This window comes from Mytilus galloprovincialis, chromosome 6 (genome assembly GCF_965363235.1).
Source record: "Mytilus galloprovincialis chromosome 6, xbMytGall1.hap1.1, whole genome shotgun sequence".
Taxonomy (NCBI): Eukaryota; Metazoa; Mollusca; class Bivalvia; order Mytilida; family Mytilidae; genus Mytilus; species Mytilus galloprovincialis.
The window spans coordinates 98,276,370-98,297,252 of record NC_134843.1 but is presented as its reverse complement, the minus strand read 5'-3'; the positions used below and the strand labels follow the sequence as shown (position 1 = coordinate 98,297,252).

Here is a 20,883-nt window from a genome sequence, read left to right as displayed (position 1 = left end):
AAATACACTAGAAGGATAATAATAATCACATATTAAGATTCTAAAAATATTAGAAATTTCCAACAGAACCAACCAACCACCAGGCCTTTTATTGCTGACTATAATGTAAAAGTATAGATGTTTTGTTCATTATTGAAGGCCATACTGTGACCTTTAGTTGTTAACTTTAATCTCATTTGGTCTCTGGTGGAGAGTTGTCTCATTGGCACTTATTCCATGTATAAACTGAGACAAACAACAATGAAAAACACATGGTCTAGATATATACTGACTTGATACAGACACAAATGAGGTGGGAGGTCAACCTATCAACCAGAAACATCACTCTTAAAAAAAATAGATGCACAAACAAGGACAAATGACAAAAAACAACACATAGTTCAGAAAACCTAAGTATAAAATCTTGTTTGGTAAATTAACATCAAGGAATAAGAATCTCCATTAGGGAAAAATTAATTCCTTTCAGTATCTAAATTTACCTTAGCTCCACCAAACAGGACATCATTTTTTTCATAGACATGTTCATCTGCCTACATTAAAAAGAGACAATTATAATATTGTGATTTTAAACAGATAAACACTTATTACGATTTATTAAGATGTTAAAAACGCATAATGTATTTTAAATTTTGAGAAAAAATTTAAGTTAAAAAAACGAATCTCTTTCCCAGATCATAACCAGTATTTATGCTATTGCACACCTGTCAATTTTTTTATACAATCATAATTTATGGACATATAAAAAGTTTAAAATTTGATCATTTCTAGATGATTTTGATATTTTGAAAGGTTTTTATTGACAATTATTGTGTACTATATCATATCTACAATCTTTCTACCTGATAAATCTCCCTTTCATATCATCTTTTTACATTGTTCCCCTGGTTTACTAAATTTTATACCAACCTATTAACAAGGACAGCTGTCGTGCTACCTCATTTCTCCTCTGTCAAGAGACTCTGGTACCCCATGTTTTAAACACACTCAAACTTAAATGTACAATTTTGAGGCCATTATTAATTTTATCTTTTTGATATAAAAGAGATTTAAAAATGCATTAGTTGGAGTTAAAAGTAAAATAAAAATACAGAACTGCAAGGGAAATTCAGAACAAAAAGTCTGTTGAGAATATAATGCAAATGTTAACGTGTCATTTTGGTCTTTTGTGATTGGCAATCATACCACATCTTCTTTTTTATATTGCCCACAGGCACTTGTTTCTGTCAATATGGGGTTTACTATCCATACCCGTACGAGTGATTGAGTGATTTTTCGTACGGGTATGGATAGTAAACCCCATATTGACAGAAACAAGTGCCTGTGGTCTTGCCCCTAGATGGTACCTGCTATTCATACTGGAATTTTTGTATTCCTGCAATATTGCTTGACACTGTATATTAAAGGGAGCTACCATTTGATTTTTATGGGGGGGCTAGGATGAAATTTGAAAAAAATAGGCAGGACAGGAGTTTTGAGTAAAAAAAAAAGGCAGGATGAGACACTTGCAAAAAAAAAGTCAGGACGACAATTTAGGTAAAAAAAACAGTCAGGACGACAATTTAGGTAAAAAAAACAGTCAGGATAAACTAAAAAAAAAGGCAGGACCGAACAGAGTGAAAAATAAAAAGGCAGGACAGAGATTACAGCTAAAAAAAAATGCAGGACAAAACTTTTCATCCTAGCCCCCCCCCCCCCCCCCCCCCCCCCATAAAAATCAAATGGTAGCTCCCTAAGATCGTATACAGTTATACTTTTTTTGTAAACTTCTTCAACACACTCTTACCAACAAGAAGGATATTGGTGGACAGTATGGTGCAGTCTGCAAGGTTAGCCACTAGTCCGATGCCCCAGACTAGTAAAATTTGGTTAAGACTAGTAAGTTTTTGCAAAAATTTGTTTGGCCCAATAACAAAAATGTCAGAATATTGGTCTTCGGGGACTAGTAGTTGAAAAAGTTTTTGGTGCAGACTGATGGTGTCCTTGACAATCATACAAAATTTTCTTATTTTCATTCTGGTCATGTTTCCCGCAAATTCTGTTTTGTAGTTATCTCCCTTTGCACACTATAAAGTGTGGACACAGATTAGTGCGGACAGTATGAGTGGATGGTTGTTCTTTTTGGATCCATCGAATTCTATGTTAAACTGTGTTGCACAAATTTAATGACAGCTAACCTGTACCAAACACTAGTAATTTCGTTTATTTAATAAATTGTTTAAATCGTTCAAGACTGTAACAGAACCCCTCGTGACGGTGTCCAAGTAATCACATAATCACAATTTCTTGCCAATATAATCACATCAAAATTACAGTCCTAGATTATCAAAAAATCAAATCTTATAATCATGAAATATTTGGTCTGGTTATCAAATAATCACTATAAAAACAGCCAAGTAATCACATAAACAGTGGCGAATCAAAAGGGGGCGTAAGGGCGTACGCCCCCCCCCCCCTTTTGCTGGCACTTTTTTTTTCTTTTGTAAAATGATAAATTAGCCTTGACTTCATAAACTTTGCTGTGTATTTATTTTTTTTGCGACAATTCTTCACTTATAAAGATATTTTTCGCTCGTATTTACTGTAATGTATTATTGATTATGTCAAAGTTATGTGATTTGCTACAATGGAGATGACCAGTCCGTCAAAAAAAACATCACTCAGCCATTTTGAAATTCAATTACAGTTACACATTGCTTAGGCTAAGGATGACAAGCATGACACCGTCAAAGCGACAAAGTATTGAGCAAGAACAACATTTTGACTTCTTTTTCACAATTCCACCCAACAGAAAGTAATACTCTATTTAATACACTCTCATGAAAAAAAAAGTTCCACAGCAATATTATTTACCTACGAAAATGTTTGACCCCACACGCCCCAGCCCATTGATAACATTGCTGAATAGTGATCCCCAGTCAGTAAGCTCTAGATATAGATTTAAAGTTTAAAGAACGAACCATTTGATTTGAGGGGCAATCTCGATTAATAACAGGCGTAATTATTATTTTTTTTTTGCCTGCTTGGTGTGGCCTAAATGTCTCCATGTGTCGACCGTTATTCACAACTTCATTGTCATTTCCGATTCATTCATGGCCTTTGTTTGATTTAAACCCATCGCTTCCCTTGATGGGTGAAACATTTCAACCAAACATTTGGATAAAAATTGCTTGTTTGTTTTTCTTCGTGTCATTCGTGTTGTAAATTTCACTGAATAGCCGTATATCTTGTTCACAACAAGAAATCTGTAAGGTTATGCTAACTAACCATACAACAAACGGGAATTTTCCATGTCCATTTTTTACTAACAAATCCCACATCAAATATATTAAAAAGTACATAGCCTTGGATCCATTCTATAATAGACAATTAATGAAGAGATTACGGCACCAAAAATGTCCAACCCCTACACTTTACCTAAAATGCATTTTACACTTATTTTATGTTTTTTAGCAAAAAAAAAGGTCCCAATGAGGAAGCACTTATTCAAAGTGCATGGATTACCAATTAATTCTGATAAAATATGTTCCACAACTTTGATTTGGATAGCAACAAAATCTTCAAATTAGAAGAGGAACATGTTGGATACATTTCTGCATGTTATAGTTTCAATATGTGAGATTCTATTTGAGAATCAGCATGCATGTTCAATGTGTATGGTTCGATTTATGTTCCATTGTGGTGGGTGGTCATCTCCTTTCTTACTTGGCTTTGTCCACAAAAACTGGATTTTTCATTTGATTTAATAGTAATTTACAATAACGAGTTCAATGTCCATAAACAATTGAACAAACAAATCAACACCATGTTATACATATCTTGGGTTTGACCAGAGGCTATTTTTTGGGGGATGGGTTACAACCCCCTTTTTTCACTCATTTAAAATTAAATTGGAGTAACAACTACCGAGACTGACGGTCATTTGATAAACAGAACATAAGAAAAGTATTGAATTTAGGACTGTTAAACAGTTACAATGTTTGTGAGTGACAGCTGTTGTAGAATATATTCTAAGACTATTGTATTGTACTAATTTGATTGTTGATCGATCTTGTCAATACACTTCATTGTATAAATATTGCAATTTACCTTAAGGTTTGCCAATACATGTCTTTTACCAGAATTTGTTAGAGAGCCTTATTATAAAAATGTTCATGTGATTAGACCAATTGTTGCTTGATTAATGTCCAGTTGCAATTATTTCATGCATATTCAGGACAAAAACTCAAAGTATTCAATTTCAATAGACAGCATCTTCAAAAAGGGGCTACAGCCAGGGATGAAGGATGGAAAATCTTAACTTCAACTGAAAACTAACGGCATGCTTGATAGGGCAGACATTTTGCCTTGCAATATTGAAAAGAACGATTATTGTCAATGAAACAGCAACTCAACAACACAATATAATCTGTAGCTCAGTAAACAACTATTGTCAGGTAGTTATCACTAACATTGTCAGGCTACATGCCCTGTTTCATATGCTTTATCAATTAAGTAATAATAGGCCTCAATGTAAACTTCTTATCAAACCGCTTTCATAAAGACTTTGTGTTAATACACTCTCTTTGTCAAATATGTTAACCAAGAAACTAACCAGTATACATGTACTTGTCAGTGCTATTTTTTGTCTAATAATTGGTTACAAAACCCATGGACTTGACAAAACTCACAGCATTATCACAAAAATCAGTGTCATATTGTTTACCCCAATCCATAGGTTTGCCAGTGTATAGTCCTTGTGTCAAACAGACGACCTACACAAAACTCATGAACTAGTAGTGCACTCCTTTCGTCAAAAGAATTAACAATGAACTCATAGGGGTTTTGGTCACTCCATTTCTGCAAAAGTTGAACCAAACACCAATGGACTGCATGGTGATGCGTTTCATTTGTCATATGTATACCAGAATATTAATGGACCATCAATACATAACATTTGATAGAATGTATTTTAAAAACTGATGGACTATATATCAGTGCACTCTGTTAGTCAAAGAGTTTACATCAAAACATTTAGTGTCAGTGCCTTCCTTTATTTGGCAAATGATTAACAAAAATTATAGAATGTCTGAAACAAGGTCAAATTCTCAACTCAAATTTCTTCAACCTTTTGGTGCACTCATTTCCCTAAAAAACTAGTTCTTTGTCAGTTTTTTCCTACGCATATTGTCCTTGTCAGTTTACCTTATTGCAATTTTTGTTTTATTTTGCTGTTGTTAATTCAACTGCATATTAAAAATCAAGTACCTACCCCCAGTGGTTTCACATAAACTGACCCATAAATGACAAACTTTTAAATGTTAACTAGTCAAAAGACCATAGCTGATGGAGCATGGCCAAATAATCTCCATGGAAATTCAAATGAGATGTGCCAATGCTTATACAACTACCATTGACATACCTCTAGTGGTTCACCATAAACTGAGATAATCACAAGCTAATGCATTGTTGATGTCACCACCACCAGAAACAGCATATCTCAAGGCGAGATGAAAAAGAAATACTCCCAAAATCTTTGACTCTGGTCTCTAGAATATGTAGTTATGCCAATGTCAAGTACCAATGACTGTCTGATATTGAAACATACACTTCAATATAAAATCTGATTGACTTGATTGCAAAGATTTGAAGAATTTTGTAACTATGTACAAGGCCTGTTTCTAAAAAATCTAAAGTGTTGTCTCTTAGACACATTTCCTGTTTCCATTCTAAACTCTATGATTTCAAATCAAGTATGACACAAAATTATAAATACTATTCACTGAATACTATCAAGTAGGCATAAATCAAAAGAGCAAGACTTTCTATACTTTTTATATTTCTTAATAGTGTGTTTTCATATATATACATAAATATAGCACTGAAAGTACCAGATATTTATTATCAAGACTTGATTTTCAATGTCATCTCACAATTATTGTTTCCCTGAAGTACATACTTTAGGGTGACATTTAATATATAAACAATACAAATCTGATAAAACATATTTCTTAACAGTTTATTTATCTAAGAATATTCATAAGTTTAAAATAATAAAGCTTTTTGGACGGTCTTATAAAATAATAAACTTTCATATCACAGATTTCTTTCTCTTACAAATGAAATAAATAACAATAAATTAAAAATTGATAAAAATAAAATGTCATATATGTAAAACCAAAACTGGAAATAAAGAGAAATAAAGAGAAAAATATGGGATTTTTTCCTATATTATAAATGTGTATGCAAACTATTTAAAAAAAATTTTATATTGTATTGAAAACACAGTTTGTAAGGTGAGAATTTTTATTGATGGGAAAGCTAAATATCTGTATGTTTGGCAGTATACACCATATTTCTCTTTTCCATTACTTTTCTTCAACTAAGATGTTTTCTGGTTTTTTTTACATATAAAAGGTACCACTTATTGGTGCTTAAACATTTTAAAAACATATGAAAACTAAAATGATACATTCACACATACAAGAACATCCACCCTCTTCCATACAACACACAAAATATCACAGACAAATAAGTCAAACATTAAAATGCTAAAAAAAATATCATCTTCATTTGAATTACATATTGATCATATTTTTAAAATTTCCTCCCCGACCGTCTGACATTGCCATTCTGTAATCTACTAATTACTTTAGATAATTCTATTGATTCTACTTCAGCTATTTTATCTGGTGTGGTATCGAAGACCCATAACACATATTTGTCCATTGTCTTATTATCAATTTCAGGGTCTGCTAAACTTAATCCTCTCTTTAATTCATCAACAGACACAGTCCTGGAAAATAAAAGATGATATTTAAATATGTATAAATTGTCATTGGTCATACAAATAAGTTATGTCACAGTATTGTTTCAAAGTTTCTAATGGTTAAGGTACAAAATGGTATCTTACCTATGTTATATGTTATTTTTGTTCATATTACAAATGACAATATACTAGTTTTGTTTTATGTAGTGTTATATTTAAAATCCATTTTGAAATGATTGATCAATGACATTTCTATTGAATATCCCTTAATTTTGAAGCAGAATCCTTTGCATGTATTAATTTAAATTTAATTTAAAACTATTTTTTATTTTAGATGAGCTGTTACCACAGATACATGCTGATTTAGAGTACAGAATAAAATATATTTTCTCTTATTTTATTACTTTGTTTCAATAATGTTTTTTTTTTCATATATTGATGAATGAAGTCATATACCTGTGCTGTTCTTCTTCAAATCAAATTTTATACATAAAATGCTGCTTTATATTTTGTTTTGTTTTTCCCGCCATTAATCTAGGAAACATATTTACAATCATGTGACCTACTTTAAATCTGATAATTGTTGTTTAACATCTTCAGCATAATTATTTCTTTCTTGTTTAATCCATTTTCTAACTTCATCAAGGAATGGTCCTGTTCTTCCTTCATCATCCTAAAATATCCAAAATAGTAAATAAGGGAGATAATTCAACAAAAAAAGTTTTTTTAATCATATGAACTTAATTCAATTTCCATGTTTAGCTTCTAAAATTAATCTCATGAAAGAATCCTACTAAATACAATAAGAGAGAAATAGGGAATATAGAATATCAATTTAAAAGTCAAACCACAACTATGACAGAACTAACAACATGTATTCTGACAAGAATAAACAGTTTTCTCAAATACAGACATCACAAAGTGTATATTAACAATCTGTATAAATCAAAAGCCCTAGGATAAAACTCTCATCAAATGCAGCTCATTAATTAATCAGTTCAGTTACATTTTATGTAGAAAATTTTGAATTTCAAAATGCAAAACAATTTCATATGAAGATAATTTTAAAATTCACATTGAAATCAATACAAATGAAACAAATAACAAACCTCTTTAAACATTTCTTGATATTCAACTTCGTCTTTGTCTCTAGCATCTAATTCCACTTCAGCAGCAGAAACAATAGCTACAATCATCTCTGGATCTACTGTAGGGAAGACTTCCTTCAAACCTTGCCGTAATCCGTCCTTGGTAATCTTCCCAGGGTTCCCTTTATCAAAATCTATTTTGTTATATGTAGCCATTAATTGTTCTATTTGTTCCATCGTACCATGATAAACTTCTTCATCAATCTACAATATATCAGATTTATAATTAAAGACTCATCAATCTACAATATATCAAATTTATAATTAAAGACTCATCAATCTACAATATATCAGATTTATAATTTAAGACTCATAACACTTAATTGACAAACATCCATATAATTTCTTGTTGTTTAAAAAATACTACAGTGCAAAAGCAGGGCTTAGAAAACATGAAAGGTCTCTTTGGCTTTCTTATTACTATAAAAATCTGCATGCTTAAAATAAAATTTTAACCTGAAGTTATCATTTTTCCAATAAACAAAAATGCAAGAGTTATCTTTCTTTTAATAAAACAAATAGCATAGAAATTGTCACAAGTATAAAACATCACAATCTTTAAAAATTTACAGTAAGCAATCTTTTTATAGTCAAAGCTGTTCTGTTTCAAGATACATTGTACTTTAGGAGTGCTTTTGAAAATCTCTAATATAGGCCACATTTCAGCATACTAAAAAACTCATACAATCTCTTTTCAATATTGAGGAATATTGCTAGTCAAATTTTACAAAAATAACTGTAAGACTACAATTGTGACCAAAATTTATCTTAATTACCTCCCCTGACAGTACACCCTGGAACAATCCAATCATCTCATCATGAGCATATCTTGTGCAGGCATCCTCTAAATTATAGCCCCATTCAATCCTCATCTGTTCCATGGAGAACCTTCGACTCAAATATTCATACAGGAAGTCCTGCATTTTATCCCGTACACCATCTGTTTTCTATAGAAAATATATCAGTTTTAATAAACTATAGAAGTTAAAAATGTCAAAGCTTACATGTTTTTTAAATGATTTTTGAAGGCCATAGTGTCCCTTGATTTAAATTTGTGATGTGATACATGCATACTGAAGGCAATTCTAATATCCAAATAATCTCTATGAAAATAAGGTTACTATAGATATGTTAATGCTAATATAACTGCATTCAAAATATAATTGACTTGTTATAAGTGGTTCCCTTTTAACTGACATAATAGCAATCTTTAACATATTAAGTATGTCTGTTACAGAAACAACTGGCTATGTCTTGCCTCAGAAACTTTCCCAAAGGTTACGAGAATTATATTTTTATTTTATTGTTGATGTATAAATATAATGGGAAAAGTGTGCATTCCTTTGTTATTTGTATGTTTTTTGTAACTTTTTTTTATCCATGTTGTTTATTACTTGAAGTATGAATATAACTGATATTATCAAGGGAGATAATCCTTACTCCTGCATCATTTGCTGCCTTTTCCCTCCAAATATCTCTGATGATTAGTGAGCAGTCACGTTTACCAAGTCTTCTGTTCCGTACTTGCCCCTCAACTCTCAAGTAGGCTGGAATTTCAGGTCCAGTTCCCTAATAAAAAAACAGATATCCTTTAAAAGATAACAGTTAGATATTATAATTACTTCTATTTTATTAGTTCCATATTGACAACAAAATCAGCATACACATACAAAAAAATGTACCTTTGATTATTTAACAATGAGAACACTAGAGTGCTAAAAATATCATTTTGATGACAAAGTCTGACAAAACGCTTTTCAAATCTCGTTTTGCTTTTAAATTTGCTACATTTAAGTATATGGATAAATTAAACATTTCTCAATTCCTATTAATATTTTTTGTTTCAGGAGTGTGAGAATTGTAAAATATCTAATTATAAATAAAATAAAGCATATTTTCATAAAAAATGGCATTATTTTCTGTTGAAAATAGATTCTCATACATATACTTGACAAACATATATATAATACCATTATACAATTCATTCCTCATTATATTGATTAGTTTGCCCCTTAAACTATTTATTCCTTACATTGATCGTTTTTTTAAACTTTTGAACAATTTATTCCTTGTATTGATTGGTCAGTTTACCTTTCCATCAAAATACTCAGCTCCGCCTGCATCAGATCCCCCACCAGCAGCAATCTCATTGAGTAAGACATCTACACATTCATTGGTTGATTTATTCTGTGATATTTCCTTCCATCTACCCATACCTCCTTGTAAAATATCTGCACACTTGTCCCAATCTGGTCTAAAATTACATGAAATTTAATACACATTAGTATTCAAACTTGAAATAAAATTTTTGAGAGAAACTGGAATTATAAATTCAGACGGCTATTAATGTTGTTAATTTACAAACCTAACATAAAATTGTAAACAGTGAAGTTTGAAACAAAGTTTGATTATAAGTATAATCTCAATACAATTATAAGGACACTTTCAAGATACTGGAAATACAATTATAATATTTTTATTCATTTGATATAGTTACAACCTTAGTAAACTAAGTCAAAAGATAAAATTCTACAGATCTTTAAAAACAAACCTTGGTGTTGAGCTTCTTTTCATGGTTTCCAATTCCACATAAAATTCATCTCTCTGTTTTGTTATCTTGGTATGCATTTCAAGAAGGGCACTGCAATTAATGTTGAGCACATATTATGACATTCAAACTATGGACACCCTTACTCATAATTCAAAGTATAAAAAGCAGAAAGCAGCTGTCAGACTGATTCAAAAAGAACTAACCAGTTACAAATAATCGCTGTGAAGCTGCTCACTATGTATAAAGTTCTTCTTTTCAGAATTTTTTACAAAGTGTGACTAGAAATTTTACAGTCATTTAACATATTTAAAAACATTTGTGAACAAGAATAAGTCTGTGACAACTAACAAGTCATCCCTGTGACCCTGTCGAGCTGCTTACCAAATATAAAGATATTATGTTCACTAGTACTTGAGAAAAGTGAGATGATAAATATCTGTTAAATGAACAAATGAATGGATTAGGTGTATACATTATAGCCCCTACTCTTAGAGCGACAGTATTATTAGTTGTGCAATGATAATCTAGGCTTACTTTGAGTTTCAGTCTAATCCCTAGTTTACTGCACAATTCTATATATATATCAACAATAATCTTTTACTAAAATAATACAATTTAATGAGGGTCGTAATGGGGGTACCTTCATGAAGAATAATGGTAAAAAATCTTGCCAAAATGACATTAACAGTAATTTGTGATGAATGACCATAGACATAGGAAGATGTGGTATGAGTGCCAATGCGACAACTCTCCATCCAAGTAACAATCTATAAAAGTAAACAATTATAGGTCAAGGTACGGCCTTCAACACATGTATATTTTCTTTATGACAATTAAAAAAAAATGATTTTGACAAATCATTTAAATTTTTTCCCAAAAATAATGGTAATGGATAATTATTTGAGACCTCTGATGAATCACAATAAAATTTTATCCAATTTAAGAAACTCAAAATTAAGACAATCATTTTCTTCATATTCAATTTAGCAACCCCACCCTATGAAATTAAAAATAACCTACTCATGTTCAGCTTTCAGTTTGGCAAAGTCATCTTTAGATATAGTATAGTCTTCTTCCATTTTCTGAAAGATGGAATAAATTGATTATTTACTCAGAAGTACAGGTAATAAGATTAAATTCTATTGTAATAATGAAGATTTCATTTCTAAAAAAAATTATTGGATATCATTTTGCACATTTAACTCTTTCAAACATCTTGCAGCAATATAATTTTTAATTTTTCTTCCATTGTTGATGTTTTTATATAAGAAGAAACAATTGTTCTACTTGCATTTAAAACTGAAAGGTTTGAAATTTCTTCTTTCAAAAGTCAATGAATGTAATTGCCATTGTATCTACCAAGAAATGCTTTTACAGGCAGAAATAAACACTTTTTAGATTTAACTTCTAACAAGAAATCCTCTAATATATTTATAAAATTTAATTTTCAGTATTCAATTTTGAACAGTCTCTCCTTGCTCATTTGAGACTTTTTAGAAAAATAAAAATTCATGAATAAAGACAAAAAAGATTTTCTACAAATCGTTTCTTCTATAGTTTTCATGATATTTAACCCTTACCTGGGATTTGATAGTCAGAGCTTCAAAATCTCTTCTTGGTATAACATCTCCATAATTGGCTACCATATCATTCAGTCTGGTCGTAGCACTTTTCTCGTCTATTCTGGCTTGTCTGTCAGGAAAATAAATAAGATGAAACTTTTGTTGTTTATATACACATTTTATAATTATCAAAAGTTTTTCTATTATAAAATCTGATTCTTTTCCCAGTGTAAATAAAGCAATACATATTTAGTTAAAAAAAAAAAAAAAATTCTAATCCCCCTTAAGAAAAAATCATCAAATAATGTGACTGTATCCCTAATTCAGCTTCTATTCATAGATAGTACTCAATGATGAAAAATGTTGTACAGAAATAATCATGAAGGTATAAAGATTCTAAACTTGAGTAAACATAAAATCTTTTAAGCATCATTTGATGTCAAAAATGTTATACATGTACATAAAGACTGTTGTATAGTGAAATATAAATTTGTCCAGCAGAGTTGAGTAGAAAATAGTAAACAGTTTCATAAAAAGTCATCAAAATTGAAGCAAAAAAAACTATATCGTGTTATTATCTCCCTTTACCTGAGAGCAATTTTCATCATTTCTGGGTCATCCTCGACAGCCTCTCCTGACATTGTTGGTTGTTTGCTATCATCAGCCATCTCTGCTGCTCTCATTTCATTGATGTCTTCAATCAACATTTTCCTGGCATCACATTCGTCCCTGTAACGTCTGTATTCAGCTGCTAGTTCCTCCTGTAGTTTATACACCTGACTGTTTAAATCTCCTCGTTCATTGTTCATAGCTTGTATTCTTTCTTTTAAATTCTTGTTTTCCATTTTTAAATCTGTCATTTCTGTAAGCAAAATTTTATAAATTACTAAAAACACTCAAAAAAAAACCAAACAAGCTTATATAAATAGAAATAAGTTTTAAGAAAGAAAAAAAAACCATTGTTCTGAGATCATTTCATTGTCCAAAGCATCATTATGTTTTCAAAATGAAATGTTTTGTATAGAAAGTGACAAGATTACTAAATTTAGCTAGATTTTCATTTGTGCCCTTTAATTTTTTATTTGATGAACCAATATCCTTAAATTAAGAATTAAAAAAAATTAAATGAATATTAATTTTGTCCTATCAATTAATTATCATATACTAATTTCTTTAATTGTATAGCTTAATTTTTTATCCAGTCATTTTATTTGAAATCACACAAAATGTGTTAATAAATGAATGTATAAATTACCTTGTTTTTCTTCGTCTCTAATTGACATTATCTTCTGGTCACATTGTTCTGATACAGTTATTAACATTTGCTACAAAAAATAACAACATTACTTTGAAGAAATCTAAATTTTGGGTTTTTTCCATTTCACAGATACATAACTTCTCAGACTATTAAATTCAAAATCAATAATGTTTCTTTCGCCTATGTGAAATTGAATGAATGAAGGAAAAACAACAATATAAACAATTTCTCATACCAGTATTGCCAGTAGTTGCCTTTTAGTTTTCAGTTTAAATCATATGTGTACTGTTTCTTTCCACACTTTGTTTTACAATTCACTTAAAAACGTAAAACTTAAAATACTTCCATCTCTTTTTTCTTACAATTTTTGTCGTAAAGACATAATTAATGAAAATTTGTGACAATTGTGGCTCCAACATGGTCAAATTTGACATGGGGCCTTGGAGGGTTAAGTTTAACCTGACAACTCATTTAAAAGGACCTGTTACTTTAAAAATGTTCAAAACCAAGAATTAGATCAGTTTAGAACTTTAAAATTTGCTTAAAAGTGACCTGGATATCTAAGGCATTTTTTCAACTTGACCTTGTGACCTAGGCAGAATACCCTAGCAGGGATCTCCATGGCCTGTTTAACAATGGCGCCCCACCATCATTCAAATGTCTTGCACCATCGTCAAATGACCCGTGCCATCGTTAAATTGTCTTCCGCCATCGTTCAAAACTGTTATCTTTTTTATAGCTCGACGCCATTTTTTTAGCAATTATAATTAAATGCATATAATTGCATAACCCTAGGCTTTTTATATATAATCCAATACAGTTAATTCTAACGCCTGAGGGATATCCGGATTAAGACCTGAGATTGTACAGGTTGATCAACAAATCAGATAGGAGAATACTATCTGAAGATCGATGATTGAATCAACTAAGTTTCCGCAAATGCTTAAGATAATTTAGATTAAATAAATAGATTGATAATCCAGTTACAAAGAAAACAGTTTAACAAGTCAAACACATGCTTTTATTTTGACTTACGCAATCAGCATCCCCCTTTTTAAGTGGTACAAAATATTAAAGACATAAAACAGTTATTATTATTTCATCGCAAATAACTCGAGTTCTGCTGTAAGGGTACTATAGAATTACTTTAAAAGTTAAAGAGTGAAAACTTAATATTTCCTGTAAAGAAATTTCGTATTGTAATTCCGAATTCATTTCGTAGTTTACAATCAAAATTATACATCCGCGTTTTCGGTTTTTTATTCAGACGCGAAAGATGCATGTTGCATAGCATCAATTTGCTAGATAAAGTCATTAAAAACCTTTTTTATTTGTCAACGTTTGCTTTACAAATCCCTATAACCTATTACAGAACCCGTACGAATCGTTTTTTTTATTGTTGCTGCAAATGAGCCATACCGGTAATGCCTAATGGGTTCATGACTTCTGAATAATTTTGACAGTGTCCATGAAAAATAAGCTCCACATGATTTTTAATCCCCATAACAATTACCAAAAATAGCAAGAAAACTACATGGGGACCTTCATGACAGCTTTTGGTCATTATCTACTAAAGGGGTGACCATGAAGGCTTGGCAGTTGAACGGTTACAAACGGCAATTATTGAAAATATTTATAATGAAAATTCAATTAAATATAATTTGAATAAGCAATAAATTAGCATGTTCACCATTCCTTATATGGAGGAATGAAATACTTTCAATCGCGCTACACTGTATGGCATAGACACGGTTTGTGATAGTGAAAGTTCCTCCATCGTTCAATTTTCATCCATGGAGATCCCTGCCTAGGTATCATTATGCTTATGATTCAGTGAGTGAAAGATTTATCAGTCATGATTTGAGTTACTAATTATAAACTATAGAATTTTGACAATCTGAACTATATATACATGCATAATAAATATCAGGCATCTACTTCACTTACTTTTAATGGTTCCAGATCCCTAATCTGTTGTCTCTGATAGGCCAACATCATCTCATATTCATTTTTAATTGCTGATAAAAGTGGCTTATAAGTCTTGAAATCTTCAATCAGATATTCAAACACTTCTCTGTGTGCCTGCAAATACCAAAACTTGGTTAGTAATTATAAACCAATAAAGAAAAAAAGATTTCTTCAGAACGATGTAAATAAACAATATATCTAATATGTGAAGAGATGTGTATCATGAATAAATACAACCTATCCCTCCTTTTTTCTGAAATAAAAAATAATAAAAAAAAACAGATGTGTTCTTCATGTAAAAGTTTACAAATTGATGATTTATGCAATAAAACACTGTATATGCTGACTATTAATTTAGAAACAAGTAACTATGATGTGATGTGGATACTGAGATCGCTGTATTATCCAAGTTATGTTTTCATAAATGCATTAATTTTGAAACTTACCTGTAATCTAAGTTCATTTGGCATGACCTCTGTAACACCTAAGGCCCTTAACTCTTTCTTTAAGTAGGTTTCTAATTGGTCCAAAAATCTTGGTTTTGGAATGACTTGAGGTTTACCAAAATCTTCATCATTATATATGACCAAGCTTTTATTTTTGGACAACATCATGGATACATTTCCTACAGCATGACCACTGGCATGGGCTGGCCATGTGTCGACCTCTCCTGATATAGTGTCAACATAGGGCTGTAATTAAATAACAATTTAAATGTGTGTATCTCCTTCTTAAAGATTTTGGAGGTTCCAAAATTTGTTGAATTATATAAATTAAAGTACATGTCTATATTTACAAATTGACAAATGGCATTTTTGTTTGTGTAATCGTCCTAAACCAAACGCCGGCTTTCTATAAAATTTGAAAAGAATATTTATAACATAAATCGGTGTCCCTTCTATTATATTTATTATCCAAATTATTTAATTTTTGGGTGTATGCTATAACTAGAAAGGTAAATAGACATTTCATATCTGTAATTCCACTTAAACCATAAATTAGATTTAAATGAATATTTTAGAGAATGTTTGTTAATTAATACCTTTTTCCTGAAATGTAAATTATGCTAACGTCTGTCTTACATGAATTGTTTGTTCCAGATAATGAATATGTATATGTACTTACCCTCAGTGCTCTAGGGTTAGGTAGAGGATGAGATGTATCACCAAGTTTATAGGAAGGTCCAGTTAACCCATCAAACTTTGTAGGAGGCATTCCTAATGTTTTAGCCCTATTAATAAAATAAAATAAAAGTATGGTTTACATAGTCACTAAAGCAAATGCAGTCAACAAGAAATGTAGGCTTAAGAAACAAAACATGAGGAAAAATAAAAATTCTGGATATTTTGGTCCTCGAGTACATGTATATCATGGTGCATATTGGTTTTAAAAAAGAAAAAAAAGTATTTGCAAGAGCTTATTTTCATTGTTTGCATATCGTCAAAGCACTTGGATACTCTGGCATCTTTTCATTCAGGTAAAATTCATTTTAATACTAATACTTTTATTTTCCTTATCATAGGGCTCATCACATCCATAACAATCAAGTTACAGACAATAACGGGTCTGTTCGCACAAAAAACACATTCGCATCCCACACGTTCATTCCCCGAGTCAAATCTCCCTATTTTTTTCAAATACAGGTTGAATTATTAGATGTTATTTAGATGTTTATATCAAAATATTTATTTTCTATAAATAACAATTCATGAGGTCTTCTTTTAAGGAAATATTTCTTTTTTGTATTTATATGATTGATATTATTGATATGTGTTTGGTTAAAAGTAAGAAACAAGTAGATAAACAGCTTTATAGTAGTAATTACTATGAAGATTCTAAAAGAAAAAAATATGAAAGATAATTAATATTAATTAAAGATAAACAAGGAGTCTAATGCTGTTTGGAATCTTTTGCCTTTTTTTTTTTTTTTTACAAATCTTGGAGACAGATGACTTAGTTTTAGATCATCAAGACACTATTTTTTATTCAGAGTATGAACTTATGAAGTTTGAAAGTGAAAGGCACTTTAAGGGAAACATAAGGCACGCACATCAAACCAAACACAAGAAAACAAGAAATAAAACACAAAAACATGTGAATTAAAAAGGCCGTAAATGTTGCATGAAATTAACCCTCGACCCAGATTCGTCCATCACAGGTAACATCTCATCACCTGCCTCATTTTACTCTTTAACCCTTTCCCTTTCAGGCATTTTAGACCTTTACTTATCGAAAAGACATTATTGAAGTTTAAATGAATACTGCATTCGCATCAATGGTCATACACATGCCATGTTGGGCTCAAATGAAAGATAATTGGTAAAATATTTCAAAAAATTAAGTTTGAAGATAATTCGTCATTTTTTGGTCACGTGGTATATTTCCCAAAATCACGTGACTGTTGGAGAAAAGGTGAAAAAATACGAAATCCTTGGGCAAAAAGTCATGCAGAGACATATTGGTGGGCTAATAGGGTCAGGTTTTGGTGGAAACACAATGCCTCGAGTCTGTTGAAGCCATATAAGTTATCATAGTGGTATAAATAGACGCATAAAGTGCTATAGGCCTTGAAATAAAGATGTCCGTAACATTCAAAATAACTGATTTTAGACGGCAATTTTGTCCGATTTCAAAATTGGACCCTAGTTATTTGTCTAATTCGTGTTCAATCAATCAGCAACCTAAACTTTGTTTTTACAAGGAAAAATTCATTGAATTACCAATGCTAGCTTGATCTGGGACACCCTTGACCGAGCCCGATGGAGCAAAGGGGGTAAAAAAAGGTGGGGGGGTAATTTGGCACACACATTCTTTTTAAAAAATTCCGTAGGTTTTCTTTTTGAAATTGAAAGTAAAGTTAAGTTAAGTTACATTTAATATAGGAAATTGTTTTTCCACCTCCGGCAGTGAGATTCGAACTCTCAATCTTAGCGCCTTGGGATAGATCATCGTACCCCTGCGCCACTGACATTGTAATGATTTTATTGAAATTTAAGTACTTAAGTCTACTACTACGGAAGAAATTAAAAAAAAAAATAATATAAAGATTCTCCCCCAGTTTGTTTTCTTTTCGGAATTATGTGTTCAGATGATATTTTTTTGTTGCCAAATGCATGATTTTTACGCAAATCTGGGAGGAATCCACTCTTTAAAATGTCATTTTTTCATTGAAATATACATGTTCCTTTATTCAAACAAAACTGTTTTCAACTTTAGCATACTGCAACACTTACGAAACCATGTTTTGTTACATCTATTTCAACTTTGCCAAAATAATTTAGAATATTTTAGTGGTTTTTGTCTCTTTTCTCGTAATATCTTTTAGAAATGACTTCGGATTTTTAGCGCATTTCAAGTTTGTGATTGCGCTGCTACAATAAAAATTACATTTGCAACTAGTGTACAAGTTAGAACTATTAGTTTAATACTATTCTTCAAAAACTCTCTGCACAGTTATTGAGAAAAGTCATAAATCCTCTTAAAAGAGCAGTTTTCTTTGCCCTTCTTTTTGAGAATTTTCCTCAAAATTCGAAAAAAAATAAATGGTTTTTACAGAAGGATTACACATCAGTAAGGGGCGACTTGTTTATTAACTAATAATGATAGAGGTTTGATGCACCTTAAATCGCATTGCTGGTTATCTGAGGATTAATTTGAGCCCTTGACCACATCTGTACGTCAGCAAATGGCGAACAAGTCTAAATGCACCCAAAAATTCTTGAAATTGGCTTCACCGGTAAGCTGTACTGGTGTGAAAGGGAAAGGGTTAAGGTCCCTATACTTGAATCTGGGTCCATTCGAGCCCATTCACGTTCGCATCCACTCATGTTCGCCCCCTTTCACTTTCGTACCCTACATGTTCTCACCCAGTCGTGTTCGCACCCAATTTTAATTGGTTTTGTGTTTAATATTTTTGTAATCAAGTATTGGCAACTGTATTCTTATAAGTATAATTGTTGTCATTGTCTCAAAATAAAGTGAGACAGCATTTTTTTTTTGTGTTGAATAAATCTTAATCATGTTTCGGAAAATGTATTGTTAAAAAAATAATAATCCTTTCTAAATATAGTCATGAGTGGGATTCTGTCAAAGTTTTATTTTGTGTTGAATAACTCTTAATCATGTTTTGGTTAATGTATTGCTATGACTTTGTTCCACTGACTTGTTTCAAAATAAAGTGAGATTCTGACTACGGTTATTTTTTTTGTGTGTTGAATAAATTTTATCATGTTTTGGTTATAATTCGTGTATTGCTATATTTTATTGTTTCATTGTTTCAGACCAAGCTGTTAAAAACAATTACCTTTTGTGTTTTTCATTTAAAATCTTCATTGTTTTACTCATACCAAGCTATAAATACATTCAGTATTTACACTGTCACTAAAGCAATTTAAAACAACAGTCATGTTTTTCCAACTATTTAAGGTTCATCATAAGGAATTGAAAAATATGGCCGTGTTTACACCTCCAAAATTACTATGAGTACAGACAAACTGGTACATCCAGGAAAGTTTTAAGGCATGGCAGGAACTAGATATATAAAAGTTATATGAAGTCTACGTTTCAGAAAATTAAAAACTTACCTGGATTTTGATGTTCATTTTTTTCCAGTCTGCAGAAGATAGCAAAATAAACAAACACCCGAGTTTCATTTGATCATTTGATACGGTCCACTCAGTTACACAGTTTAAACCTGTTAAATCACTTATTGTTTACAGGTGTCTATTGTCCATCTATTGTCCATTTAAATCAATACTGCTCACAACATTGATTATATGAGGGGAGCTTCTCAATCGTTTTCACTACTTAGTTAATTTTTGCACCTTCTGCAGGAACGAAAAAAAATGGATAGCAAAATCTACAAAAGTTTATAATTTTCTGAAACATAAAATGCATTTAAAATTTATATATCTAGTTCCTGCCATCCCTTAAAACTGTTACAGGTGTATAGGTTTGTCTGTACTCAGAGTAAAATTTGGGGTGTAAATACGGCCATTTTAGCCAAAAGGTTATGATGAACCTTAACTGGAATTTGAATTAAAATTGGGTGCGAATGTGTAGAGTGCGAACGTGCGAGGTGCGAACGTGTAGGGTGCGAACGGACCTAATACCTCTATACTTAAAAGTAAGAGTAAGGTTACCGCTATTGTATGTTCCAGAATTTAGAAGCCAAACAGCAATTTAAAGAAAACTAATATCAAGAATCCAAGAAATAGCACTGGTCAAGTTTATACCATTCATCTTTGCAAAACAGAACAGAAATCATAACATTTTTTGCAAAATTACCCATTAAGAGGGGGAAGGCGAGCTACTGCCATTCTTCCGTCCATTTCAGTTGATTTATTAAGCAGAAATCAATGTGTACTCGGCATTTATTTACATTCTGCATGTAAAATTATGGAAAATGGCGTCGTCGTCGGGGTAACAGTACAGTTTACGTTAAGTCGTTATAGACAAGGTTTATTAAATTATTGATATTTATTAATTAATTTTGGACGTTTCATAAATGTTATCAATACAAATTGAATATAATCCTGTTGCGTGTATAGTGATAATAGGAAGAATATATACAAATTATAATATTGCGACACAGAGTACTTGACAGCATCGGATCCATATACAGACGGACACTGACCAGTTCGATCGTTTTC

General features: G+C 31.1%; 1 protein-coding gene across 1 annotated transcript; it reads right to left on the bottom strand.

Annotated features, from left to right (window-relative positions):
- Positions 1 to 5,797: 5,797 nt before the first annotated feature.
- LOC143080890 (translin-associated factor X-interacting protein 1-like) lies at positions 5,798 to 20,673 on the bottom strand. Its single transcript, XM_076257042.1, has 15 exons — positions 20,519 to 20,673; positions 16,358 to 16,463; positions 15,679 to 15,924; positions 15,212 to 15,346; positions 13,262 to 13,331; positions 12,595 to 12,868; positions 12,025 to 12,136; positions 11,465 to 11,526; positions 10,445 to 10,534; positions 9,985 to 10,147; positions 9,334 to 9,462; positions 8,670 to 8,840; positions 7,855 to 8,097; positions 7,312 to 7,418; positions 5,798 to 6,772 (listed from the first exon to the last, which is right to left on the bottom strand). The coding sequence occupies exons 1-15, from the start codon at positions 20,560 to 20,562 to the stop codon at positions 6,574 to 6,576; spliced, it is 2,151 nt and encodes a 716-aa protein (XP_076113157.1). The 5' UTR covers positions 20,563 to 20,673; the 3' UTR covers positions 5,798 to 6,573.
- Positions 20,674 to 20,883: the final 210 nt, after the last annotated feature.